Source organism: Protopterus annectens, chromosome 7.part0, assembly GCF_019279795.1.
Source record: "Protopterus annectens isolate FY-2018-M chromosome 7.part0, PAN1.0, whole genome shotgun sequence".
In the NCBI taxonomy this organism is placed as follows: Eukaryota; Metazoa; Chordata; order Ceratodontiformes; family Protopteridae; genus Protopterus; species Protopterus annectens.
The window spans coordinates 1,082,108,525-1,082,128,787 of record NC_056739.1 but is presented as its reverse complement, the minus strand read 5'-3'; the positions used below and the strand labels follow the sequence as shown (position 1 = coordinate 1,082,128,787).

General features: G+C 44.0%; 1 protein-coding gene across 1 annotated transcript in view; it reads right to left on the bottom strand.

Moving 5' to 3' along the window:
* IQGAP1 (IQ motif containing GTPase activating protein 1) overlaps window positions 1-20,263 on the bottom strand; it is a 1,927,315-nt gene that overhangs the window by 516,567 nt on the left and 1,390,485 nt on the right. The window contains exon 25 of the mRNA XM_044076373.1: window positions 7,540-7,680. Within this exon, the coding sequence (XP_043932308.1) occupies window positions 7,540-7,680 (141 nt within the window). The remainder of the gene's footprint in view (window positions 1-7,539; window positions 7,681-20,263) is intronic.

Sequence of the window (20,263 nt, the reverse complement as noted above, 5' to 3'; positions counted from 1 at the left end):
GGGGGGGGGTCTAACAACTCCCTGATTTGGAAGTGGGAGCCCTCCACTGCTTAGTCCTGTGCATACCCTGGGACTGAAGACTGGGTGTTCTGCTGGTTCTGGGTTTGGACTGAGAAGGCCTGGAAGAAGCAGGAAAAGACCAATTCTCAGATGGCCAATGCCTACTAAATCTTGGACGCTGTACTTGTAAGAAATCTTTAACAGTTTGCATAGATTTAGCTTTTTCCTCCATCTTTTTAAGAACAACTTCTGCTCTGTTGCTGAACAGGCGGTCCTGATTTAAGGGAGCATCCAGCAATTTAGCTTTAACATGATATGGCAAAGACTACTCTCCTTAAGCCAAGCATGCCTTCTAAGTACAGACCCAGTGATAGCAGCCCTGCAAGATGCCTCTAGTGAATCAAAACCACATTGCAAAGTATGCTTTCCAACCTGTTCAGCAGAATGCATTAAATCCTGTAAATCCTTATTTTCAGCACAGTCAGGAAGCAACATCATTTTCTGTTTAAGCAATCCAATAATATGCTGCTGATACTTTAACATATGAAATTGCCAGTTTAAGGCCCTAAAGGCCAAAGTTGCAGAAGTGTATACTTTCTTATCCCAATCTATCCAGCACCCTGGAGTCTCTCATTAGAGGGGGTAGGATTTTTGGCAGAAGTAGTCTTAATGCCATTGGATCCCTGTGAAATGGTCTCAGGATCCGCAGTAGGATTTTTAAAAAGGAACTTGTGAGAGTCAGGAACCCTGTAATATCTATCAGGTTTTCTGGGAGCAGGAGGTAAAAAGTCGCGGGCCAAGCTAGATTCCAAAAAGGCATCATCAATAATGTCTAAGTACAGGAGGGATAGCTAAAGGCCTGTGTTGAGGCAGGAGTAAGAAATCCCTAAGCCTCTTTTTAGAATTAGCGTAATCCTGGCTTTCCCAGCGAAAGTGCTCCCTAAGTGTATGCAGGGTTTCACCACAAGAGAAATCCTCTGGGGGGGAGAAAGGGAATAGAGTCCTCTGCATCAGAATCCTCATAGGTAGATAAGAGTAAATCCTGGTGATCAGAGGAAACAGAAATTTCAGAATCCTGGTCAGATGCATCATAAGCAAATTCAGTCCTAGGTCTCTTAGAGGGGGAAGGGTGGCTTCCCCTGATTTAAGTAATAAGGTCTTCAGCCATTCTTATCATTTATTTTTTAGGGATAGAAGCCTGACCATGCAGTCTGGGCGTCAGTTTTCTAGGCATAGTTCGGGTATTAGGCCTTGAAGAAGAAGATGGTGTCGGTTTAATATGCAAGTCAGTAGGCCTGAATGCACCCTCAGAAGCCGGTGCCTACATAGTGGCTCCGGACCCATCCAAGGTAGAGACATCCGCAGGTTCCACAGATGAAGCATCTCGTGGCATACCGGACTCCAAATGGGTCTCAGTAGAGGCCTGCGAATCTGAAGTAGCAGGGATCAGGGGCTACGCAAGAGCCTCACTGAGTACCGAACTGGCAACTGGCTTAGGAGAAGCGTTGTCGGCAGCTTTGGACCTAGGCGGCCTGTCTCTGTCTTTATCTTTGAATTTTTTTCGGAATGTCGGTAGTTGGATGGCTTACTGAAGACATATCTGGATAATTGAACTAAGTACCAAAGTATTTAGAAGCGCAAATATACAGACAATGAATAGTTTGTTGCTTAAATAAGGCACAAAACCGACAGCGAGGTACATCATGGTCAGGGCCTAGGCAAGGAATACAGTACGAATGAAAATATTTGTGAGGTATTTGCTTTCCACAAGAAATACAGTTATTGACTTTTACTGACATCAGTTTAGAGCAAGAAAGTTTCCCCAATGGGGTACTTAGCTTTAGTTGAAGACTTTGGTTCTGAAACTCGAAAAATTAAATTTCAGGAGTCGGCTGACCGGCACTTGCAAACTGCTTCGGCTTCAGGCACCGCACGGCAAGAAAGACTGATGTAATGGTGTCGGCTGCATGCTTTATACCCCTGACTGACGTCACGGAAGATGAGAGATCAACCAACGCAGGACCCAAGACTTTGATAATCAGGCCAACTGAGGGCTACTGCAAACAGATGACCAAAAAGTGATGACTGCAACAGTGAAACACGAAGAACATCAGAGTGGGATCTCTTTTTGTCCTTAGTCGGAAGGGTTGAGGGCTCCATCGCAGAAATGGCCTCCGAGAAGAGAGACTTGAGTAACCCTTTCAGGATCAGTTTGTTTTTGCGCTCATTAAGAGTGCACTGACAAACGTTACATGGAGGCTGCACCGAAAGGTGGGACACTCCCAAACAGTATACACAGTCATCACGAGAATCACTATTCGGTTACTTGCCATTACATGAAGCACAATGCTTAAAACCTGAAGTACCCTTCTTATCCGACATCTTGATAGAAAGACACCACAGGCCAACTAAAACAAAGTCAAACACCATTCAAAGAAGTCACAAATATAGCAACACACTGATATGTAAAGAAAAAAAAGGAAACACCTTACTAAGAGTCAAAGCTAATAGGTTAGACAGGAAAGACAATACCAGCTATGGTATTGAAGAAATGCCACAAGGGTAAGAGAGGGAAGGCCGTACCAACAATGGTACTTGCAAGTTCACCAACGGTAACAACGGGAAGAGGAAAAGACAAGGTTAGACAGAAGAAAATACTCTGGAATTACTAATCGCTTAATAAAATATGATGCTATCCAAAGTTTTTCACAAAAATATCAAATAAAGTTCTACTTAGCTGAGAGCTCGGCTGAAATGCAGCTTTATGGCTACGCAGCAAACGAGATCAGAGGTAAAATGGAGAAGGACATTCTGGGTAGAGGGTTAGCGCGAGAGTTTTTTTGGCTGGCGCGAGCTTGGTATAAAGGCCGACTCGGTTCAGAGGGCTCAGAACCGAACCCCACCAGTGATGAATGGAAAGAAGATTAACAACATCAGATTGATAGTTACTGCCTCCTGCTCTAAAGATCAAGAACTCTTATGCCCAGGCTTATCTTGATAAGCAGGAAGGTATCCTGGAGGTCCAAACAGCACATCCCATCTCCCTTCTCGAGACATGGAAGGAGTGAATATACTGTGAATTTTGTGTTTGAAATTAACCCCCAGGCAGATGTTGCAGTGGAAAGGCACTTATTTTGAACAGGGGGGATCAGGGGCCTGGTGAAGCTCTTGTGGCATATTTGACTGACTTCAAAGGCAGGGCTAGGGCATGCAGATTTGGTGATTTTGGAGATAGGTTGATGGAGTACAGGCTTGTGTGTGGTGTTGGTGATGATACAGTGAGAGGGATTTTGCTTCCAGACAGTGATTTGACGTTGAATGAGGCCACTGAGATTTGTCAGATATATGAGCCAATGGAACGCTTACAAATCAGAATAGCTATGAAAGGCACAGTGACAAAAGCTCATGTTGATAGTATGCAGCATGTGGTTGAAAGGGACAGGCCCGGGCACATGGCAGCTACTGCAGGTCCTCTAACAGTTCCTGGGGAAACTCAGTCTCTTTCCAGCAAATTACAGACATGCTCAGTGAAGCATAAGGGTGAGTCAGCAAAGTCAAAACGTGTGCCCCCAACCAGCTTCATAGTTAACTGTCATAGTTGTGGTGGAAATCATGAGCCTGGGGGAGAGAAGTGCTTAACTTTTGGTCAGCGGTGTCATTCTTGTAATGGATGGAATCATTTCAAAAGATTTTGAAAGTCAAATAAAGCATATTCTTTTGTTAGAAGAGGGCATACCGGGAGGTGTGTTGATCAACTGGAGGGCTGTGACCCTGCTTTTTAAGTTGATGGTGCGTCTGTGCTCGGTGAAACAGTTAATTCAGTAGATTTGTGCCTTCTGTGCGGAGTCTGCATATCCTCCCTATGGTCACGTGGGTTTCCTCTGGGTGCTCCGGTTTCCTCCCACATTCCAAAGACATGCAGTAGGTGGACTGGACACTCTAAATTGGCCATAGGTGCGAGTGAGTGATGCAAGTAAACTACTGCTGCAGGGCTAGCCACCCAGCAGTGTAAACCTTGGGTTGAGATGATTGTCACTGCGGAAACGACACCCCGACCCCATGTGCAAAATGGGAAAAGGGGTTGAGGATGGATGCAGGTTAACGTCACAAAGATCCAGGACAAACATGAGGTCCTTTGTTTACTTACATACCAAAAGAGAATCTTGAATAACTTCCAGACTCTCTCTGGTTTGGTGGAACCTGTCATGGTTCTTATTTTTCAAGAAGTTTGGAATGACTAGCTTGTCAGAAAGGGTGAAGGAATCAGGCATTGCTGAGGATACAAAATGATCTCCCTGATCCAAATGTCCTATGTTATGGGTTGCCATGCAGGAAACTTCACAGGGATTTATCCCCATTGCCTTCAGAGCAGGGCAGTAAGATAAGTCTACAGGGAATCTGCAGCTGATTCTCAGACAGATGACTGCAAAATCCTGGTTCTGCAGGCTACCTCTATCTCTAGGGTGGTGTCTATTCTGGAAACCCATGACTGCTCTGCATCTGTCAGAATGCTGCCAAATAGGGGTTGCTGTTATTTTTTGAATGATAAAGCTCCATTTGCTCCTCTGGCTGCAAGAAAAACTATTGAATAACAGAGTTTTATACCAACTTTTGTAAGCATCTTCCATTCTTGTTCACTAGTTTGAAATGTTTCTTTCACCTGTGGACAAAAAAGTAATGTGCTATTATAAAGGATGCTGGTAAAAGATGGCTTGAAGTTGTCTTTAAAACTGCAGTGTTTAAACCAGACATAATGCCAAAGCCAGCTGCCATTGAGTTAATGGTGAACAATCTCAGAGAAACCAAAAAAATGCTACGTGGTACTCTGACCGTTGCCACACAGTTTCATGTGGCACCTTCTTCAGCACTTCAAATGTATATTCTGCCAAGTCAAGCTGAAAGCAAGTCACGCAAGTCTAGTAATTCAGAGCACATATGGTGGTACCCAATGTGTACATGTCATTTCCAAAGCAATCTACTACTGGAAACTCATTATCAAGAGATGTATTGAGCTCTCTTTGGAGAACTCCTTCATTTCAGTTGCCATTATTATGGGCGTCCGATGGGCTAGACTTTCTTCAACATTTACAGTTCTTGGTAAGGCAAAGGATCCTGTGCACTTTCTTGTGACAAACTACCTTATTCAGATATTGCTGAGCCCTATGCCAAACAAAAGGTTCCATGCAGTCAACAAGACAGACCACAAAGAGATAGGTAGGGTGGAGCAGAAAGCCTCCTGCCATATCTGTTCCTTTGAGAAGACTGGGTCAACCTGTCATGACCCCTGCTTGAGTATCCCAAATTTGGGAGCACTGATGACGATAGTGGAGAAGTTTTGCCTTTGTTTGAAACATTGTCAGGGGTTAGGGATGCCATGGGTGTGTGTGTAGATGTCTCATTTTGCATTTTCTATCCATGGGAACACTCAAGAAAGCTTCACTCAAATGAGTGAAACAGAAATATGCACTGGAAACTGTCATCCAGTCCCCCCCCCCCCCCCCCCCCCCACAGAAGGAAAATAAGAAAGACCAAGACCTCAGGAAAAGGGGTAACCTGGAGTGGAGGAGATGTTAGTGCATACACTCTGTAGAGTCTACCACTTGATGCTCTATCTGAAAATTCTGCACTCTGTCAGTGACACATGGTGAAAATTTCTATGCTGAAAGAGTCGGCAGATCAGATACTAATAACGCTGAAAAGATAACTCAGTCCAACCAAGTCCTGGTATGGAGACCAAAGTTTGCACCAAGGACTGCTTCAGTGCTAAGGTCTTAGAATCCCACACTGCTGAAACCAACAATAGTCACCCCCAAGGATATTGGGGTGATAGTGCTGACAGGAAGGAGACACGGGCCTGTGCTCAAGTGACTGGAGCCCAGAAACACAGCGCCTAGGCCACTGGTGCAAAAGAATGCAACAGCACTGAATAAAAAGACATTATGAAAGCTGAAGCAGAAGTCTGTAGAGAAAACTTTGACTCTAAAACTGATCCTTGGAAAGCTGCAAAAGGAAAAGACAGGAGGGTTTTCTTCATTTGCTGCCAGGGAAAATTACAAAGAGGATGCCAATTTCAATTTGGGTCTGAACCACGGCCCTCGCCATCTTGTCCCAGCCCATATTTAAAGCAACAGAAACTTTTATGGGGACCTGGAAGGGCTGATGGACACAGAACAAGCAGGTCTATAGTCCAAATACTTTGAGAGCTCCTCTTATGAAAAGGAATTGCTTAAATATCTTTGGGTGGGAGGGGGGGGGGGTCAGATCATGTACCTAAGTGACTTCTTACTGGGAGACCTCTGAAGTGGAAGACTGACCATTGCGGCTTTTGAGAAGAGAAACCTTCACACCTGCTAATCTGGATACAAAGACCTGAGTCAATAACCAACATATTCCCTTTTCTCAAATATTTTTATTATTAGTATATGCAAACTCCTTATGAAAAAGAACATAATGTGGAGCTTTTCTCCCAAGGCCTTTGCTGCAAAGGGGCTCTATCCAGCTGGACTTTCCCAGTCAATAAAAGGAAACGAGAAGTCTAACACACTTGGCAACAAACATTTTAAAAATCAGTTTGCTCTGTCTCTCCATTAAGGTCTGAGAATCAAAATGCACATAAATATCACAAGAAGAATCCAAATATCCCACCTTCAAAAACACTGTACATTTACACACAAGGGGTGGTGTGTGTGTGTTTGTGTGCGTGTGTGTGCGCGTGTGTCTGTCTTGAGGGGGAATTTTCTGTCTAGATCTAGTACATTTTTTGAAACATGATGTCTTATCTTTGACCATAATGGTAAACAATAGTTGTGTAAAATCTTACCATAACCATAGATGTCCTCCCTCTTCCATGTTGCAGTATTCATAACATGAGGGAGATTCCACCTCGGCGACCTGAACGTCCAAGCCAGTATACCAAAGACTTAAGCTACTGAAAGGTACATGCAGTACTCTGTTAAAAAACTAAATCTTTATCAGCAGATATCTTGCCCCCCTTGAGACTAGAGGGAATTTTTTGGCTAGGTGCCTCATATTAAATGTCAATGCACTTCTAAAATTCAACAACTTTCCAGTCTCAACCATAAACACATTTGAACGGGACAAGCGCAATGCCCCATATTATAGGGTGAGAAAATTCCTGAGAAATGATCGCTCTTTCTGCCTTAGCTTATCCTCCTTGATTTACAATCTTTATTAAAACTAATTTCGCCAACAAAAATTCTGATGTTAGACTGTCAAAGTCTGCAAACGGTTTGCATTTCAAATCTTTTTATATAATGTTTTCATTTTGCAGTTTATCATTTACTCACGCACACTCACTCTCTCAAGTCTTTCAGATATTTTAAGTAGGTATACAGAACTGATACTGTTTATGCAAGATTTCTTGTATGATAAAGGTCAAATTTCACCTGCCATTGGCTACACACTACTCTCTAGTGTAATGTCAACAACCATTATATACGACTTGCCTATCAAAAAATATCTACAGTCAGAATTCTATCTTTATAGGACTTCACTCAAGTCTTTTGTAACCATACTTACGGGATCTTCTCCAGTGACACAACTATGGCCAACAGAAACTTGTCCGTTACTGTTCGCATGTGTTTAATAGAGGCATCAAGTCGAGCATTCACCTCTTCATGCTTCAGTGCTTGTTCTGGAGTCACATCGTAAGGCAGTTTGCTAAAAAAAAAAAAAAAAAAAAAAAGATACACTGTACAACACAGCTTCCAGAACGCACCTCAGACATTTTAAAAAATTATACTTTTAACAGTGAACAGCAATGTTAACAGCACCTCTAAACATGCAAATATAACAATATCTTAAATATTACACATTGAAATGTGTGATTAGAGCTGTACAACTAATAATTTCTGTGTAACTTACATAGGCACTAAAACAAACAAGCAAGCGAAATGTACTTTTTACAAGAATATTAGCAAGCAACAGCAGTCAACTGTCACATAGGTACCAATCAAGTCTTTTGTCAAATTTCTTTTCCTGTTCCCCTGTCAACCAGTGTTGCTGACATGATCCCCGGGGTAAATTTTCTATTTCCCATCCAGTCAAAAAGGGCCAATAAGGAGCTTTGCTTGATATGAATGGGTAGTTTGTTCCAGAGTATGGGAAGTCTCTGGGACAGGACTCTATCCCTCCAGCATGTTCTGTTTATTGTGGTGACAAGGTTTAGGTCCCTGGAGCGTGCAGTTTGGAGAGATTGGGATTTCTTTAAGTGTAGCATGTCCAACATCTCTGGGTTTTGACATAACTTTGTATGTTAGGCAGAGATCGCCTCTGAGTAGGCAATATGCGACAGAGGAGAGCTGGAGTTTTTTGAGACGGTCTGCGTATGGCATCTGCTTAAGGCTGGTAATCCTCTTAGTGAGGCATTTCTGTGGCCTTTCAAATTGTTGTAGGTGTCTTGTAAGATACCTGCCAAATAGGGAATTGTACTCTACAATGGGTCTGATGAGGGGATGAGTAGAGAGGAGCAATGACCTCCTTTTTTCTAGAGGAGAACCCTTTTGTGATGAGGTGTGCCACATATAAGGATTTCCTGACTACTGTGGTGATGTGGTTATCAAAGAAAAGACTACTGTCCACCTGTGTCCTGAGGTCTCATCACACTTTCAGTGTTTAGTGAGCTACCGCCTATGTGGTAGTTCATGGGTACCGAGTTTTTCCCAAAGGGGATGACAATGCTCTTCTTGGCACTGAACTTGAGGCCATGACTTTTGACACCAAGCATCAGTCTCTGAGGCCCTTCTGTAGAATGTCGGCATCATTAGATGATTCTATTATGGCTCCGAGTTTGCAGTCATCTGCAAACGTTGTTAGCCAAAGACCTTCTGTATTGGCCTGCACTTCAGAGAAGTAGATGCTGAACAGGAGAGGACCCAAGACCAAACCCTATGGTACTCCACTCATCATTGGTCTGAAGTTGTACTTGAGTCAGCTAATTTTACTGTGTGGATTCTGTCAGAGCCCAGTTGGCCACCCACTTTGTGACACAGGGATTTATGCCCAGTTTAGTGAGTTTATCTGTAATTCCAGAGTGGGGGATGGTATCAAAAGCCTTGGCAAGGTCAAGATAGGCTGTGTGCACTAACCTGCCCTAGTCTACAGCTCTAGTGACTGCTTCAAAGAAGTCAATCAGGTTTAGTAGACATGATCTACCTTTTACAAACCCAAACTGAGTGGGATCCAGGGTTTGGAGGTTACCCATGTCTTTGTTTATAAGCTCCAAGATGATACGTTCCATGGCCTTGCAAACCAGGCTCGTCAGGCTAATGGGGTGGTAGTTTCCGGGGTTGGTGGTGGCACCCCCTTTGTGGAGTGGGATAACAGTCGCTGTACACCATTCAGTAGGCACACAGCCTGAGGTTAGGCTATGACTGAACATGGTACTTAGGTGGGGTGCTAGTTTGTGCAGTACGCAACCTGGGATTGTTGTCTGGTCCGATGGATGCTGTGTTCTTGGCTTTGGAGTGTGTGGTCTTTACTTGTTCATCCGTGATTACAGGAGCTTTGCATTCTTCCGGTATTAATATGGGACCTTTGGAGGGTGAAAGGAGGGTAAAGTTAGTAATGAACCTATCTGCCAGGATGTTGGCAATATTGGTTGGTTCTGTACATTTAGTGCCATTGTGCTGTAGCTCAGAGCAGATCTGGGTGTTGCCGCTGAGATTCTTGACAGCTGTAGAATGCTTTGTGGTTGCCTTTGGAAATCAGTGGCTATTTTATTTTCATAACTGATTTTGGAGGATTTTATGAAGGACCTCCGCTTCTTGCTGAGGCTGACCAGGGAGTTCCTCCAATCTTGGGATTTTACTCTCTTTTGCAACAGCTTCTTCCTTCTGTTGTAGAGTTTGTTTATGGCAGGGGACCACCAGATTGGCTTCATTTTCTGGAGGACAGCACGATCCATGCAGTTGTGTATGTGTTTATACAGTGTATTTGTGTAAAAATCAGCAGTCGTACCTCTATTTTCCATCTGCATGGGTGTCGAAGTTTGCCACTTCTGTCTTAAGAAGCATGAAGTTGGCTTTGGAGTAGTTTTTGATGGTGGTTTCCTTAATGGAGGGGTAAGGGTAGGATATGGATGCCTAGGGTGATTAGCTTGTGGTCGGATCTGACCAGAGGGGAGATGACCTCTGGCGTGGAACACCGGTTACCCATATTGGTAATGACTAGGTCCCATAGGTTCGTAGGTAAGTACTAGGCTATCTACCCGAGGGCATCTATAAGCCTAGTCAGAATGTGTTGGCTTTCGCCGCCCCCTTAGATTAGTTCCCTGTGCCTCTGTCCAGCAGAGCCATTAGTTCCCTGTGCCTCTGTCCAGCAGAGCCACTGCAGTGATCTATGGGGTACATTTTCTGTTTCACATCTATTTGTTAAGGTTTCTCTTGAAGAGAGTGTTAGTGAGGGGCTCTGCCTAATGTAGATTGGAATCCTGTTCCAAAGCATGGGGAGTCTCTGGGACAGGAATCTATCCCTCCAGCATGTCCTATTTATCATTGTGGTGAGGTTTAGATCCCTAGAGAGAGTGTGGTCCTTGGGGATTTGTTTATTTTTTTAGGTGGAGCATGTCCATCAATTCTGGGTTGGACATGGCCTTGTATGTCAGGCAGAGATCACCTCTGAGTAAGCGGTATGCAACTGAGTACAGCTGGAGTTTCTTCAGTCGGGCTGCACAGGGCATATGTTTGAGGCCAGTAGTCCTCTTGGTGAGGTACTTCTGTGGTCTTTCTAGCTGTTGCAGGTGTCTTGTAAGGTACATCTCAAATGGGACGTTGTACTCTATGATGGGTCTAATGGGTGATGAGTAGAGGGGCACAATAACCTCTTTTGTTCTAGATGCGAACCCTTTTGCGATTAGGTGGGCCACATAGAAGGATTTTCTAACCACCTTGGCAATATGATTATCAAAGGAGAGATTACTATCTACTTGGGTCCCCAGATCCCTTATTACATTTTCTGTATTTAGGGGACTACCACATATGTGGTAGTTCGTGGGTACTTTGTTTTTTCCAAAGGGGATAACTATGCACTTTTTGGCATTTAGTTGAGGCCATGATTTTGACACCAGGTATCCGTCTCAGTGAGACCCTTCAGGAGGATGTCTGCATCAGCTGGAGAGTCAATTATGGTCCCCAGTTTGTAGTAGTCTGTGAACTTGGTCAACCATAGCCCTCCTGTGCTTGCCTGTGCCTCTGAGAAGTATATACCGAACAGGAGGGGTCCCAAGACTGAGCCTTGGGGGACGCCACTTGTAACTGGTTTAGAGTCGGACCTAAAGCCTGCAACTCTCACCGTGTAGGTTCTATCCGTGAGCCAACTGGCAACCCATCTTGTGATGAAGGAGTTTATGTTCAGGCTGGTGAGCTTGTCAATAATGCCAGAATGGGGAATGGTGTCGAAAGCCTTTGCGAGGTCTAGGTATGCTGTGTGGACCTCCTTTCCCTCATCAAAAGCCTTGGTAACTGTCTCAAAGAAGTCCAACAGGTTTAAGAGGCAAGATCTGCCCTTAAAGCCAAACTGGGTAGGGTCAAATGTTTGAGGGTTCTCAATGTCTCTGTTAATGAATTCCATGGTGATGTGCTCCATAGCCTTGCAGACCAGGCTAGTCAGGCTTATAGGGCGATAGTTCCGGGGGGGGGGTCCGTTGTGGCTCCACCTTTGTGGAGCAGGATAATGGTTGCTGTGCGCCACTCTATGGGTACGTAGCCTAAAGAGAGGCTGAGTTTGAACAGTGTGTTTAGGTGAGGGGTTAGTTCATTTTGAAGCTCGTGTAAGAGACAGCCTGGGACACCGTCTGGTCCCATTGAAGCTGTATTTTTGGCATTGGATAGGGCTGTTTTAACCTGTGTGTCAGTGCATGCCGGGGCACTACATTCTTCTGGTATGGTTATGGGTCCTTGGGGGGGGGGGGGTGAAATTTTCACTAAACCTGTCTGCCAGAATGTTGGCAATATCAGTCGGTTCAGTGTATTTTGTGCCATTCTGCACTAACTCAGAGCAGATCTGAAAGTTTCCACTTAGGTTCTTGACATAGCTAAAGAATGCTTTGTGGTTATCTTTGGAGTCCTTGGCAATTTTTCTTTCGAAGCTAGCCTTGGATGATTTTATGAGGGATCGTAATTTCTTGCTGATACTAATCAGGGATGTCTTTCCTTCTTGGGATTTTACTCTTTTCTGCACTAGTTTCCTCCTTCTATTGTATAGCTTGCTTATGGCAGGGATCCACCAGACTGGCTTCCTTTTCTTGGAGGAGTGAGTCTTGGTTTTGCTTGGGATAGCACGATCCATGCATTCTTGCAGGTGCTCATACAGTGCCTTTGTAAGGGATTCAGCAGCTTGGACAGCATTGTCCTTTAGTATGGGGGCTGTGAACCTTTCCACCTCGGTCTCAAGTAACTTGAAATTTGTTTTTGAAAAGTTTTTCACAGTGGTTTCCTTGATTGGGGGTGCGGGCAGAATGTGGATATCTAGAGTGATTAGTCTATGGTCTGATCTAACCAGCGAGGGTTTGACCTCCGGTGTAGAACACCGGTCGCCCATGTTGGTGATGACCAGGTCCAATATGTTGTCACCTCTGGTGGGGATGTTGACCAGTTGATCCCGGGCATTAGAGTTTATAAATTCTACGAAGCATTGGGCAAGGGAGTTAGTACTGGAGTAGTTCTCCCAGTTAATGTTTGGGTAATTGAAATCACCCAATATTAGGGCGTTTGGTAGGACTTTCATATTTTCCAGTTTCTCCAGAGACGCGGAATGGGGGTCCTGTGTCATGGTGGATGATCTGTAGCAAGCTACAATTTGAACTGCAGTTTTGCCCATTGTTAGTTGCACATGGATGATCTCTGAGGCAATGTGCTATGCCACTAACCTGGAGGTGTGGGTATCCTTGATGAATATGGATACACCCCCACCTTTTGTGTTTCGGTCCGGGTTCTGTGGCCGAAAAGTATGGTATGAGTTATAGCCTGGTAGTGCTGGGGTGCTCTCAGGACCCTTAAACCAGGTTTCCGTTACTGCACAGATATCGCTGTTCTCCATACTGAGGAGTGCCTCGAGTGCATGCATTTTGAGGTTTAGATTTCTGGCGTTGAGTAGCATTACCCTCAGTTTTTGGTTACTTGTGCTATTTATGGTGGTGGGTTTGTCTTTTGAGCCTTGCCTAAAAAAGGCACTATGGGGGCAGCAAAAGCGTTGGCCAGTATTCGAAAGCCTAAGTGTGACAGGTGCAAGCCATCTCTTGTGAAGCAACGTGGCTTATCAAGCATGTCACCCAAGTAGACAGATACTGGATCCCCTTTGAATGACATTAGAAACTTAGCCAAATGTTGAAATTGATCATTGTTTTCTTCATACTGTGGCATCATTCTTGAAGACAGGATGCTACTCAGAGTCAAGGTCATACCGGCATGGGCTACGTGATCAGAGAAGTCTTCCATGTCTCTTTTCATGTAATCCAGGGAGGTACGTCTCAGGTGATTCACACCAACATGGACAATAACAGTCTCGTATTTGTACTTGTTCTGGAGTGACTTGAGTGCTTGTGTTATGTGGCAGAGCCTGGCACCCAACAGGCAGCTAACTGTAACCTTCTTCTTGTCCAGCCTAGCTAGTGGGATATCAGTGTGCCTGACTATAGAGTCGCCTATTACTAGCGTGTTGGGTATGTTATTTTGCCTTAAGGGCTGTGATTGTGTGGCACACAGATTATGTGAAGTAAGTGTTTCATGATGGGGTGTGGAGGTTGCTTGGGTGTCTGCTTTGGAGGTCTCTGTTGCTTTTGCAGATTTTTACTTAGAGCCTCCGAGTATGTTTCAGTGTATTTGTGTGTGTTATTTGCCAGTGTTGGTTTAGTAGGTCTATGTGAGACTGGTGGTGTGTTGCAAGTATTTTCCTTCTCCTCTTGACTGTCAGTTCCAGTCTTGGGTTGAGAGAGCTTTGCCTCCAGTTTGGCTGTATAATTGCATTTTTCACATATATTAGTGTTTGATGGTAGGAGAAGAGGACTGTCTGTGTACATGAGGCAGTTGTAACAATGCCTCAAAATGCCCAGATTCACCAGTTGGACTGGAGAGTACACCTGAAACTACGCTTTGGACATGCCTGAATCGGTAAAGTGAGCTATTTTACTGATTAGCTGGTAGGGACAAAAAGAGAGCCTTGTCCTTCTGGACAGTATAGGGGGTCTAGTGCTATGAGTTTTGAGCAAATGCTGGGCTGTGAAATGAATGGTTTGAGTGCTTAAGTTGAAAGTTTGTCGGAAATGAAAGAGAAATTAGCCCAAAATGGCCAATAAACTACTAACTTCTGAGCAACAGCAAACAAGGCGCACAAATTTCAGAAAGAAACAGATCAAATAAGCAGGCACAATAAGCCTTTAACCAGAAATCCCCAGCTCAGAAGGGCAGAATCTAGCCTCGCCTCCCACAAGAGTGCAGACTACAAACCTTCTTAATGTAAAATAACTGTTCGGAAGCCAAAGTGCTTAAACCAGAACTAATGCGCTTTTAGAACAACAGACACTGAGCCTTCAATCAGCAATTCCCAACTTAGAAGGATGTCAACAGTGCAGACCACAAACCTTCTTAATGTAAAACAACTGGTCTGAAGCCCAACTGCAATAACCAAAAGACTTAGAATAAACAGTTACAATTTAATCAGGCTACTACCAAGCAGTAATAACTGCAGCAGAATAATACAACTGAGTACTTTTAAGAAGAAGCACAAGCAAAGTAAGGTAATAAAGTGGGAAGAAACAAAATTACAGTAAAAGCAGATGAATAAAATGCCATTTATATATATATATATATATATATATATATATATATATATATATATATATATATATCTATAGATATATATCTATAGATATATATATATATATATATATATATATATTTATAAAACAAAAGAAAACGAGCAAACTGATTTAAACAAATTACCCAATTAACCAGTAAAAAAAACTCAAAACTGAGCCCTGTACCAGCAGTCTTCAATCTGACAAGTTCTAACTGCACACTTCTGCCACGAGGGTGCAGGGGAACCTTCTCCAAAAAAGACGGCCTGGATTAGTGCTCAAGTTATACAAACAAAGCTAGATTCACCAGTCCTGAATCTAGTCTATGCTACAGCAGACATGGTGCACCAATATCAGAAAAAAAACAAATGAGCAGGCACAGTAAGCCTTTAACCAGAAATTCTCAGCTCAGAAGGGTAGAATCTAGCCTCTCCTCCCACAAGAGTCATCATCATCTTCTTTCGGCTGATCCCGTTAGGGGTCGCCACAGCAGATCACCTGTTTCCATTTCTTCCTGCCCTCTGCATCTTGCTCTGTCACACCAACCACCTGCATGTCCTCTCTCAACACATCCATAAACCTTATCTTAGGCCTTCCTCTTTTCCTGTTACCTGGTAGCTTCATCCTTAGCATCTTTTTCCCAATATACTCAGCATCCCTCCTCAGCACGTCCAAACAAACGTAATCGTGCCTCTCTGGCTTTGTCCCCAAACCTTCCAACCTGGGCTGACCCTCTAATATACTTATTCCTAATCCTGTCCACCCTCGTCACACCCAATGCAAATCTTAACAGCTTTAATTCTGCCACATCCAGCTCAAACTCCTGCCTTTTTGTCAGTGCCATTGTCTCCAACCCATATAACATAGCTGGTCTCACTACCCTCTTGTAGACCTTCCCTTTCACTCTTACAGGTACTCATCTGTCACAAATCACTCCTGACACACTTCTCCTCTCACTCCATCCTGCCTGTACTCTCTTCTTCACCTCTCTTCCACACTCACCGTTACTCTGAACTATTGACCCCAAGTATTTAAACTCATCCACCTTCGCCACCTCTACTCCTTGCATCCTCACCATTCCTCTATCCTCCCTCTCATTCACACACATATATTCTGTCTTAGTCCTGCTGACCTTCATTCCTCTTCTCTCTAGAGCATATCTCCATCTCTCCAGGGTCTCCTCCACCTGTTCTCTACTCTCACTACAGATCACAATGTCATCTGCAAACATCATAGTCCACGGGGACTCCTGTCTGATCTCGTCTGTCAACCTGTCCATCACCATTGCAAATAAAGGGCTCAGAGCTGATCCTTGCTGTAACCCCACCTCCACCTTAAACGCATCCGTCACTCCCACCGCAGACCTCACTGCTGTCACACTACCCTCGTACATATCCTGTACCACTCTTACATACTTTTCTGACACTCCTGACTTCCTCATACAATACCACAACTCCTCTCTAGGCACCCTGTCATATGCTTTCTCTAAGTCTACAAAAACACAATGCAACTCCTTCCGACATTCTCTGTACTTCTCCATCAACACTCTCAGAGCAAAGATCGCATCTGTAGTGCTCTATCCTGGCATGAAACCATACTGCTGATCACTAATCATCACGTCCCTTCTTAATCTTGCTTCCAATTTTATCCCTCTGTAGTTACTACAGCTCTGCACATCACCCCTATTCTTAAAAATCGGTACCAAAACACTTTTTTCTCCATTCCTCAGGCATCCTCTCACTTTCCAAGATTTCATTAAACAATCTGGTTAAAAACTCCACTGCCATTTCACGTAAACACCTCCATGCTTCCACAGGTATGTCATCTGGGCCAACAGCCTTTCCATTCTTCATTCTCTTCACAGCAATCCTTACTTCCTCCTTGCTAATCCATTGGACTTCATGATTTACTATCCCTACATCAGCCAACCTTCTCTCCCTCTCATTCTCTTCATTCATCAACCCCTCAAAGTACTCTTTCCATCTCCTCAACACACTCTCCTCGCTTGTATGTTTCCCTCATTTTCCTTTATCACCTTCACCTGCTGCACATCTTTCCTAGCTCGGTCCCCTCTGTCTAGCCAATCGGTACAGGTCCTTTTCTCCCTACTTAGTGTCCAACCTTTCATACAACTCTTCATATGCCTTATCCTTAGCCTTCGCCACCTCTCTCTTTGCCATGCACCTCATCTGCTTATACTCCCTGTCTACTTTCTTCATCTCTCTGACAATCCCACTTCTTCTTTGCCAACCTCTTTCTCTGTATACTCTCCTGTACTTCCTCATTCCACCACCATGTCTCCTTGTCGTCCTTCCTCTGTCCAGATGTGATACCAAGCACCTTTCTAGCCGTCTCCCTTACTAGCTCTGCTGTAGTTACCCAGCTACTTGGTAATTCTTCACTGCCACCCAGTGCCTGCCTTAACTCATCCATGAACTCCACCTCACAATTACCCTTTTTCAATTTCCACCACTTGATCCTTGGTGCTGCCTTCACACTCCTCCTCCTCTTCTTGATAACCAACGTCATCCTACAAACCACTATCCTATGCTGCCTAACGACACTTTCTCCGGTCACCACTTTACAGTCTCCAATCTCCTTCAAACTGGCCCTCCTACATAAGATATAATCCACCTGTGTGCATCTTCCTCCACTCTTGTATGTCACCCTATGCTCCTCCCTCTTGTTAAAATACATATTCACCACAGCCATGTCCATCCTTTTCGCAAATTCCACTACCATCTGACCTTCTGCATTCCTTTAACACCATACCTACCCATCACTTCCTCATCCCCTCTGCTCCCTTCATCAACATGCCCATTGAAATCTGCTCCAATCACCACTCTCTCATCCTTGGGTACAGTCATCACCACTTCATCCAATTCACTCCAAAATTTTTCTTTCTCACCTATTGCACACCCAACTTGGAGAGCATATGCACTAACAATTCATCATTACACCATCAATTTCCAGCTTCATAAACATCACTTTATCCGACGCTCTCTTCACCTCCAAAACACTATCAGCATACTGTTCCTTCAGAATAACTCCTACGCCATTTCTCCTCCCATCCACACCATGATAAAACAATTTTAACCCACCTCCGATACACCTAGCCTTACTCCCCTTCCATCTGGTCTCTTGCACACACAATATACCAACATTCCTTCTGTCCATCATATCAGCTAACTCTCTCCCTACACCAGTCATACTGCCAACATTCAAAGTTCCGACCCTCATTACCACAGTCCTAGCCTTTCTTCTTTCCTCCTGCCTTCGGCCATGTCTTCTGCCTCTTCTCCTCCTTCGGCCAACAGCAGCCCAATTTCCGCCAGCACCCTGTAGGCTAACAGTACTGGTGGCGGTCTTTGTTAACCCGGGCCTCGACTGATCCGGTATAAAAGTTTTTCTTGGTGACTGCATGAAATGTTTTGGCAATGTTTTACGCCAGATGCCCTTCCTGATGCAACCCTCCCCATTTATCCTGGCTTGGGACTGGCACAAAGAAATGCACTGGCTTGTGCATCCCCAGTGGCTGGGTTCTCTCCTCCCACAAGAGTGCAGACCACAAACCTTCTTAATGTAAAATAACTGGTCTGGTGCCCAAGTGTTTAAACCAGAACTAATACACTTTTAGAATAACAGACACTGAGCCTTCAATCAGCAATTCCCAACTTAGAAGGATGTAAGCTACCTGTCCTGCCACAACAGTGCAGACCACAAACTATCTTAATGCAAAACAAATGGTCTGAAGCCCAAGTGCAATAACCAAAAGACTTACAATAAACAGTTACAATTTAATCAGGCTACTACCAAGCAGTTATAAATGCAGCAGAATAAGCACAACTGAGTAAGTTTAAGAGGCAAAAGCAAAATGAGCTAATAAAGTAGGAAGAAACACAAATACAGTAAAAGCAGATAAAGTGCAAATTTTTATATATATATATATATATATATATATATATATATATATATATATATATATATATATAACAACAGAAAACAAGCAAACTGATTTGAACAAATTACCCAATTAACTGGTAAAATCCTCAGAACTGAGTCCTGTTCCAGCAGTCTTCAATCAGACAAGTTTGGGGCCTAAGTGGGTATGCATTCTGCCATCGCCCAGAATGATACCGCAGTACAAGGACAAAATGATTGACTTCAACAATTGGCTAAGCTTCTGGTGTCATTCTAAGGGGATCCAGTATCTGTCTGCTTGGGATGACATGGTCGACAGACCACGATGCTTTGCCAAAGATGGCCTGCACCTGTCATCCCTGGGATTCCGGATACTGGCTAGGGCTCTTGCTGCACCTATAGCGCCTTTTTTAGGCAGGGTTCAAATAACAAATTCACCACCATAACAGGAAGAGGCAAGCAAAAACTGAGGGCAATGCTACTAAACGCTAGAAGTCTAAATCTCAAAATGCACTCACTCAAGGCACTCTAAAATGGAGAACATCGATATCTGGTGCAGTGACTGAGACCTGGTTCAAGGCTCCAGATAGCACTCCTGCACTACCACGCTATAACTCATACCACACTTTTCAGCCATGTAACCTGGACCAAAACACCAAAGGCGGAGGTGTGTCATATTCATTAAGGATATCCACACCTCCAGGCTAGTTGCTCAGCATAATGCATCCGAGGTTATCCAAGTGCAACTAACTCTGGGCAAAACTACAATTGAAATTGTGGCTTTCTCCAGATCCCCCACCATGCCCCAGGACTCCCACTCCTCTTTTCTTGATGTACTGGAAAATATTAGGGTTCAACCAAACACCCTAATAATGGGCGACCAACTACCCCACCATTAACTGGGAAAACTACTCGTGTACCAACTCCTTAGTTCAACGCTTTCTGGAATTCATAAACTCCAATGCCTTAGATCAACTTATCCACACCCCCACCAGGGGCAACAATATCCTAGACCTAGTCATTACTAACATGAGTGACCGGTGTTCCACACCTGAAGTCAACTCCTTGTTGGTCCGATCCGACCATAAGCTAATCACCCTTGATATCCACATCCCGCCCTCACCCCCCATTAAGGAAACCACAGTAAAAAATTTCTCCAAAGCCAACTTCATGCTTAAGACAGAAGTGGTGAAGTTCGACACCCATGCAGCAGATGGACAATACAGTTACAACTGCTGAATCCTACACAAATGCACTCTATAAGCACTTACACAAGTGCATGGATCGTGCTATCTCAAACAGAACCAAGACGCTATCCTCCAAAAAAAGGAAGCCAATCTGATGGTCCCCCTGCCATAAACAAACTGTACAACAGAAAGAAGAAACTGTTGCAAAACAGAATAAAATCCCATGAGTGGAGGAGCTCCCTGGTCAGCCTCAGTAAGAAGCTGAGATCCCTTATAAGATCCTCCAAAGCTAGCTACGAAAATAAAATCGCCACTAATTCCAAGGACAACCACAAAGCATACT